Raw genomic sequence first — 8,779 nt, forward strand, 5'->3', positions numbered from 1 at the left:
AGCACAAGCTTATTCTGAGTGCTATTTGCTTTGTTGTCCGAACTGGCAACACATTCCTGGGGTCATTGATGTAAGATTTGATCTCTCCTAGGATGATATTCTATTAGGTTATTGTGCCTCCTCTTTACACCTCTCATTGTCTATATATGTTCTGCAAACAGGTGGGTGGATTACGCGCGCTGGACTGGAATCCAAAAGATTCGGGACTAGAGCATAGTCTGGAAAAACTTAGTTGCATCATTATTATAAGTAAAATTAATATTTGAATGGATATCATTTTTTGTGGAATCGCAGAGGATGATGGCAGATCAATTTGGGTGCTTTGGTTTTGTGTATTCTGTGGCAAAATTCTGGATGTAAGTTGTCATAGTTGATGCTATAGGCAGCTAGGATTTCCTTGTATTCCTGAATGTCACAGTTGCTGGGGACAACTTCAGAAAAAATTCAACTATAGTAACAAGCAGATGTCACATTGTATAGAGAGTTGTATTGTATGAACTATGCATATTGAAGGTTTAATATTATTTGTTAGATTTGTGGTGTTCGAAGATAGCGATCCAATGTTTACTTTGGTGAATTGGTGGCCAAGTAGGGTAACATCTTTGTCAATATTAAATTCACCGGGAAAATATAAAGCATTCTTTTTGTACATAAATGCATCCTTTTTTGGCTGAGGAACCAATTCAACAAAAAGGAAGAGAATGAAAAAACAGTGGAAAAACAAAGCAAAAGGCAACCAATATGGTAAAATAAAGTTGCATGCCTCTAAATATTTAGAAAACAGATTGCCCATTTAATTATTACAGAGTTCTTTCTGAACAAGCCATCTCCAATATCTTATTAGAAACCACAACAACACACTTTTAACATGCATAAATATGTCTTTCCTTTTTATGCAATTTTATCAATAATCAGCAAAGTAGAAAAAAGTCATGACCACTCTAGGCAAAGACAGTAAAGAAAATAGCCGCAAGAGAAAAATAACAGTACTCCAACACACATTATTCAGACAACACTTGAAAGTTCTAACTTGCAATTTTTGTACTATCTGCAAGCTCTAAAGAAATATTTATCAGAGATGTATCTGTAATACTCCTCTGCAACAAAAAAAAAAAAAAAAATTGGTTTCGAAAAACAGAAAGTAAATTTCCAATTTTTTTTCTGACAAATTTTTTCGAGAATTTAAAAGAATAACAAGAAATTTGTGTAGATTTATAGTTGGAAACAGGCTATTTTCATTATCAAAACTAAGAAATCTTGTATTAGATGTTATTTTCATTCTTCATGCTTTTTCACCATTTCGACAAACTTTCTACATAACAACTAAATCCTATCTCCTTGTATTAAATCCTATCTTAAGCTTTTTGTATTTCTTGGGATTGTAACCAACTTAATTGTTTAAGAAATTAGATTAAACTTGTATCAGTTTAATCATGAGCAACAGTTTAGAGTTTTGCAGGCAGTTTACTTGACTTTTTAACCCCTCGCCGTTATCAGTTTCAACCTTGGATTTTAGGAAGATCATTGATTTCAATACAGAACAAGTGCTTGTTAAAGAAGTTTGCTCAATCCAGACTTCGAAAAGAGCAATGCCATGCCAATTACTACGAGAAAGGATAAATGCAATACGATTGAATTCCAATGGGATACAGTTAATACCAAGGATAAACAAATAATTCATCAATCCCCACTTAGATTACCTCCCAAAATGAATGAAATTTGAAGTAATAGAATATACCTGACAACAACAATCCTTGGTTAAAAGGAAATTTTAAAGGAAACCCCTTCTTTTTCGTATGTTGTTTACAAGCACGTGATAGAAAGAGCACACTCTCTTACAAGAAAAGGAAAAGAACATTTGCTAACTGCAGGGCTGTATCTTACATGAAAAACAACAGAGCATTTGCTAACTCCTCTGCCTATTGCTGCAACCTGCAGTAAATCATGCTTGCCACAAAATAAGGATGATCTTCTACTTCAAGATAATCCAGTAAACCGGTTTAATAGTTTTAAACGTCAGCATCTTGTCATCACTTTACCCTCTGTACCCTAATAATCAATAGACTGGTGCAAATATAGAGGAAACAAAAACCAAAAAATGTCAGGTAACCAGAAAAAGAAAAAAATAAAATAAAATAAGAGAGCATTATAAACACATGTGCCTTGCATGCAAGCAAAACTAAAATCTATCCCTATATCTAGGCACATAGGCATCACAATCTACAATACCAACTCTCTTGCTTGATCCATGCTACTTCTTTATTAACTTGACTCGTTAAAAAACTAAGGTACCAACAATCCAGACATAACAACAACATTCTGCACTTCACAAGAGAACCTTGCCAAACCTGAATAATTTCATAACTTAGAACAATGCCATAACTTATTGCCATTCACATGTTTTAATATTAAATTGTATAACATACTTATAGAATCCCACAGAAGTCAATTAATTGAGGCTTTTGGTGAGCCAGTACAGTGCCTTTGTCACTGAATCCACATCTGTGTGTACTCAATCATTTTTTTTAAGAGTATTAAGAGGATATGTTTATTGATCAGTTTTTCACCTTTGTGACTTTATTTTTGATACTTCTTAAATAGATTCTCATAATCAAGTGCCCCTCTTTTGACGAAGCATTGTTTTAGTGTAATTTATTATAGAATTTTTTTAAATTTCAGGTGCTTTGTTAGCTTGATATTGACATTTAACAGCGAGACAAGCCCGCATTTGGTACAATTAAATTAGAAAATCTGTCACTGGTTTGGGAAAAGTCTCATGTACAGCATTGTTTACAGAAATATTACGATAATCAATTTGTTGACGAGAACTTCTGACTCTCCAAAAGATGGAAACAAAAAAAAAAAAAAAGAAGAAGAAAAAATCAAACCACAGAACGAATAATCAACATGCGTACAATTAACTGTATTCTCAAACCACTAAAACAGATGCTTCGTCAAAAGAAAGGAAATATTTCATAGCACAATCCTAATGCTGCGTTAGAATAATCGCTTCCCCTTCTTCATCCTTACCTATGTTGTTCCAAAGGTAATGATATAAATGTAAGTACAAGAGTATAGATATTTCATAGCAATAAAATTAATTACCATTTTCTAAAACGAAAAGATCATAAAAAGGAGGAAATATTACCATCAATATCCTCTTCAGGATCAACATTTTCATCATTGAAAACTTCGGCTTCTACCAACAAGGGTGTGATGACAAATCATAGGAAAAAATGCATCTGGTTTGGTGTTTAGGCCAGGAGTGTTGAACTTGGAAGTTTCAGGTTTCTTCTTCTTTTCCTTGTATGTGAAGCCCCCAAAGGCACTGTCTTCACAATTAGATACAAATTGTTTGAGGATAACCATTGTAAACTGCCAAAAAATAATTAATAATAAGATACCGCAAAATTAATCTTGTCAATCCATTTATTGAATATGATAGCCATTATAAAATGTCCATAATATGGCTAAGATCACTATGCAGATGCCAACATCATCAGATGATCAAAATTCAGTTACATACCGCTTTTAGGGGGTACCAATGATCTGTTGAATCGGTAATGGCTAGCAATAGGCCAATTGGTAACGATAAACTCAAATGTTCAAAGCCCTTCTCTCCCTGCTTGGGACTGGGGCATTAGAACAAACACTCATGATGCCATTATGAGAGCCGAACAAGACTAGCAAACCCCAACAGTAAACCAACAAGAATGGCAGCAGGAAATAGGAGCAACAGGATCTCTCCAATGCCAACATTCAGATGACAACCAAAAAAGCCTCCCATATCTGCAGCATTGATGACAAGTATAAAATTCCCAAACATGAGAATTAAGAATACAACCGATGCAAACCCAAGTTCCAAAACAGCCAAATTGTTTCTTAGGCAAACATAAACTATATTTAATCATTCACTTCTAGAAATTAAAAGCAAATTTATGTAGGATGATGGATTACTAACCAAGCATGTTCAGCTGGGCCTGGTTCTCTTGCTGCTGCTGCTGATAGTTCAGAGGCCTCCTGAAAAATATGATTGAAGTTTGTTCAGCTAATTTCTTGAGAGTATCAAATACGCATATCAGTTTACTAACATTTCAAAAAATGTGAAAAAAAAAAAAACAGAAGCTCTAATTACTTACTTCAGAGAGGAGCCGCTTCTTGGGAAGCAGTTTCGCCACTTCCAGGAGGAATCCCCGAGTCTCCCATGATGGAAATTGAAGAAGAGGCAGAAGCAAAAGAACTGACGGGGCAATAAATTGACCTTTGGATATATCTCTTGAAACTTCTGTCGCATCTAAATAAAACTTGGATCAAATGGTAGAAGGGAAGCCTTTCACTGATTCTTGTCTTCTGGGTTCGAAGATGAACCTCTAGTCAATCTCAACGCAAGGGATGTGGGCTATCTTGGACCACTCTCGTCCTTGATCTTTCTTGCAGTGTTCTTTCAGCAGAGGACAGTTGTGGATCCAAAGTCGCTGGAGTGAGGGAGGAAAGCCATCCTCTGGAAAGGATGTGAGATTTTCACAACAACTGATCGAAAGTTCTTGAAGAGAGGCGAGGTCTCGAAGGGAAGACAGGTATTTCAGATTGGGGAAGCTTTGGAGGAAGAGGGTAGTAAAAGACGCGGGCAGCATCTTCTCTGGAAAGGACTCCACATTCGGACATCCACCTGTAATAGAAAGACTTTGAAGAGAGGTAAGCCTGTGCAGCCCCCATTCAAGCAAGGCCTCAGTGAAGTTGCAATCCCATATTGTAAGTGATGTTAGGTTGGCGGGAAAACCGTCTTCCGAAAAGGATGATACCACACTTGGACTCCTCCTCGAAATATTTAAAATTTGAAGTGAGGTGATGTTGTGAATGCAGTTAGGTAGGGCCATATCATCATGAATCGTTAACTCTCTAAGGTTGCTAGGGAGCAACCCTCCGTCTGGGAAGGAAACAAGAGTTGGACAAAAACCAATTTCAATCGTGTCTAGATGGCTGAGGGTGTGTATGCCCGTGGGTAAGGATTTAAGGTTTCTACACCCATATATTTCAATCTTTTCAAGAGACGAGTTGTGATGGAAGCTCTTTGCTATTGACTCCAGCTGTCCACATTCCCGAATCTCAAGGTGTTGAAGTGTTGCAGGCAATTCTCCACTTTTCGCTATTGACTCCAGCTGTCCACAATCTTTAACATCGAGGTGTTTAAGTGTTGCCAATAATTCTACGCTAGATGTTAAGAATTTGAGGGATGGACACTTCCAAATCTCCAAGAACTCAAGAAGAGATGTGCTAGTACTGCAACTATTGGCATCATCCTCATCAAGTAAAATTATCATACTCTTGCAATTCTGTATGCATAGCCGCTTAAGTATTGGAGGTAGCTGGCCTATTGCAAAGTGCTTCAGTGAATCACATCCACTAATCTCAATGCGCTCAATACACGTGTTGTTGTACATGATTTCCTTGGGTAAAAATTCCATGCCATTGTGGGTGGATGGCATACCCTGTTTTGGTTGCTCTTTTGCTTCATCTACCAAATGATATAGTTTCTGATAATTGCCAATCTTCAAGTAACGAAGACGTGGAAGGGATTGTAATAATCCCACATCATTTGACCACAAATGTGTCAACTCCTCACAATTTTCAATATTTAGATATTCTACATGTGCTAGTCCTTCGAGAATAAGCCCTTCTATTGGAGATTTGAATTCTGAAATTGTTGAAAAAGACTTGGAATTTAGTGAGTTGAAGACAACCTTATTTTCACGCATCACCCCTTCAGATCCTCCAATTTGTAGACTGCAACGCTTAGGAAAGTTTGAAATGGAAACCACCAACCTCGGACAGTCTTGTACCAAAACTTTTTTAAGTAAAGGAAAATGGTTAGGTAACTTCCCCAACAACTTGGGACAATTTGTAATGGAAAGCTCACGCAGGTTTCTAAACTCTTCATTAGGGATCCAGTTCTCCCATTCTTCCATATTCGTGAATTTCAAAGTTTCTAAGGATTCAAAAGGTTGTGAGCAACTAACCCCATAAAACTCATGACCGACATTCTTCACACTCACCATGCCTTCAATGAAAAGGTGTTTGAGTGATGGTAGTTGGCCCACTAGTGGCAATGACGTGCACATTTTACAATTTTCAATCCTTAAAAGCACCATATGAGAAAATGAATGACCTCTTAGCCAAGTCGGAAATTCCATACCACCATAACACCTGATAGTGAGCTCTTTCAAAGCCCTGTGAGGCTGTAGCATGTTAAGTACCTCAAATTCACTTGTTCTGTCGAGTGACTCATCCAATTTGTTACTCCATTCCAAGCACAACACAGTAAGATTGGGCTTTCCAATTAACTTAGCGTCCCTTGCATATGTGGGTTCAATGGCATTCTCCAATTGTGAGATGATGAGTGTCCCTCGAAGATGCAATAAAGAACCTAGCTCTCTTAATGCGAAGCAACTGCCTTTTCCCACAATTAGATTAGACAATGTTTGGAGATGAGTTAATTTACCTATTTGAGGAGGCATTCCTTCCAGCTTATTTGCATGGAGAATGTTGAGGTGGCGCAAGTTGACCAAGTTGCCCAAATTTGAAGGCAATTTCTTTAGATAAGAACATCTCTCTAGAATCATTGTCTGTAAGTTGCATAGACTGGTTGTTGATTCAGGCAAACATCTAATCTCAGTGCGAGAAAGGTCAAGGTACCGTAGATGCTTCAAATCACCAATCGAATCTGGTAACTCAGCTATGTAATACCCTTGCAAAGAGAGCACTCTTAAACTTTTTAATTCTGGCAACAATTGAAGAGGAACATTACGAGTCAAATAACAGTAACTATGACGTGGAAGGGGGAGGAAGGTACGTAGACATTTGAGTTCAAAGAAAGGCTCAAACTTGTTATCAATATCGTATTGGCCACCCAAGTAAGAAGAGTGCCGAGCCTTTTTAGAAAGTCTCCTTCCATTACCAACCCAAATTCCATCCTCTATTCTGAAGCATATATCTCCTGCAACCCTTTGTGCCAAATCCTTGATGAGGTCATGCATTACAAATTGTTGTTTCACTTTGCTTGAATGGTTGAAAGAGAACCGCCATGGCATCTCATACCGAAATTTCTTCGTGCTTGATTGTTGGAAAAAGGACCTTGACAACAAATCTTGAAAATACTCGCTACCTAGATCTTCCATTTGCTTATCCCCTTTCTGTGGTTGAATTAGACCTCCTGCCATCCACAACAAAACCAACTCCTCCTCTTCAAATTCATAGTCCTCTGGGAGTATTGAACAATACATAAAGCATCTTTTTAAATGTGAAGGAAGGTGGTGGTAGCTCAACATAAGGGCTGGAACAATTCCACTTCTCTCCAGGTCTGATATATCCCATATCTTGCTCTTAAGTACATCTTCCCACTCATCACGTTCCTCCTTTTTAGTGCGCAAGAGGCCTCCGAGAGTCCTTGCTGCCAAAGGCAAGCCTTTACACCTTTCAACGAATTTTTCACCAATGTCTTGAAGGTTTGAATGTGCACTGAAGTTGCTTGCCCCCAGTGCATGTTGAGTAAATACAGACAAACAATCATTATTCGACAACAGTGGCAAGCTGTGGGCTTGAACGGTACCTGTCATTGATGAAACTTTCAAATTGCGAGTTGTGATGATAATCTTACTTCCCGGAGCCCCAACTAGAAAAGGAGCACGTAGGATAATCCAATTATCGTAGTCATCATTCCAAAGATCATCCAGAACGACTAGAAACTTCTTGCCTTTCAGTTCCTCCTTGAGTTTGACTTGCAACCAATTTCGATCCTTGCCATCACAATTATCAGAAATATTGAGGGACTGTAAAATTGTTTTTGTGACTCTGTCAACATCGAAGTCTTGAGAAACACAAGCCCATGTTTTCAAATCAAAAGATTTTTGTACTGCTTCATCATTGTACACCAACTGGGCAAGAGTTGTCTTCCCTATGCCCCCCATACCAAGAATAGGAATCACAGAGAGTTGAGCATCACTACAATATTTTTCACCCACCAACAATTCAACTACAGCCTCTTTATCTTTGCCCCTGCCATAAACATGAGGTTCCGGTTCAGTCAGTACCGAAGTTGGCGCCGGAACTCCTATTTTCCTATGAGACCTCCCATCAGCGGTTTCCTTCAAATTCAGTTGATCTTTCCGGGTCACGATTTCATTGAAACGACCCGTGATCTCCTTTATCTTTAACTGCAGCGTACTATCAATCTTATGAGCAGACGAAGCACCTGGGATGTTGAGTTTGCGTACCTTACTTGGGCGAGCCTGATTTTCAGCTAGGAATGCATCAGTGGCAAGCTCATCCACTATGTCATCCACATCGTAAACCAAGTGTTTGAGATCATCCAGCCAGAGCTTCACAACCCTGTCAGAATATTGCTTCTCCTCCGCATCATCAAGCATGTTCTGAATATCTTGCAGCTTTTGTCTCCACTTGTCCAGGTTTGCTTGAATGCCCTTTCCCTCTCCGCCTAAGAAGTCCCAAAACTTGGGAACCGCCAATCGATCATACAGCGACTCAAATAATTTAGAGAGAGCGAACTCTCCCACTTTGGAAAGAATGAACTCTGTCATGGTTTTCTTGGTAGGAAGGAAGGAAGCAATGAGAGATTGAGAGATTGGAATCTTGTGTGAAAGCTTGTACAGTCTCGACAGTTGCTATTGTTTTGAGGAAGTAGGGAGCCTGGGATATTTCTTAATTTTCATATTATATTATATTATCACCCACTTTCACCGAAATTACGTTGATGAAGAAGACT

General features: G+C 38.3%; 2 protein-coding genes across 2 annotated transcripts in view; both read right to left on the reverse strand.

Moving 5' to 3' along the window:
- Positions 1-1,665: 1,665 nt before the first annotated feature.
- LOC132167106 (putative disease resistance RPP13-like protein 1) lies at positions 1,666-8,687 on the reverse strand. The gene is made up of 5 exons (XM_059578003.1): positions 4,140-8,687; positions 3,962-4,020; positions 3,527-3,789; positions 3,149-3,375; positions 1,666-2,064 (listed from the first exon to the last, which is right to left on the reverse strand). The coding sequence occupies exon 1, from the start codon at positions 8,592-8,594 to the stop codon at positions 4,371-4,373; it is 4,224 nt and encodes a 1,407-aa protein (XP_059433986.1). The 5' UTR covers positions 8,595-8,687; the 3' UTR covers positions 1,666-2,064; positions 3,149-3,375; positions 3,527-3,789; positions 3,962-4,020; positions 4,140-4,370.
- Positions 8,688-8,727: 40 nt separating this feature from the next.
- LOC132173502 (disease resistance protein RGA2-like) overlaps positions 8,728-8,779 on the reverse strand; it is a 1,309-nt gene continuing 1,257 nt past the window's right edge. Inside the window, exon 2 of the mRNA XM_059585022.1 lies at positions 8,728-8,777. Within this exon, the coding sequence (XP_059441005.1) occupies positions 8,728-8,777 (50 nt within the window). The remainder of the gene's footprint in view (positions 8,778-8,779) is intronic.

Source organism: Corylus avellana, chromosome ca1 (assembly GCF_901000735.1).
Source record: "Corylus avellana chromosome ca1, CavTom2PMs-1.0".
NCBI classification, from domain to species: Eukaryota; Viridiplantae; Streptophyta; class Magnoliopsida; order Fagales; family Betulaceae; genus Corylus; species Corylus avellana.

Bases quoted from the DNA above. Each gene is read 5' to 3' on its own strand.
- LOC132167106 (XM_059578003.1), bottom strand. From the start codon at position 8,594: ATGACAGAGTTCATTCTTTCCAAAGTGGGAGAGTTCGCTCTCTCTAAA.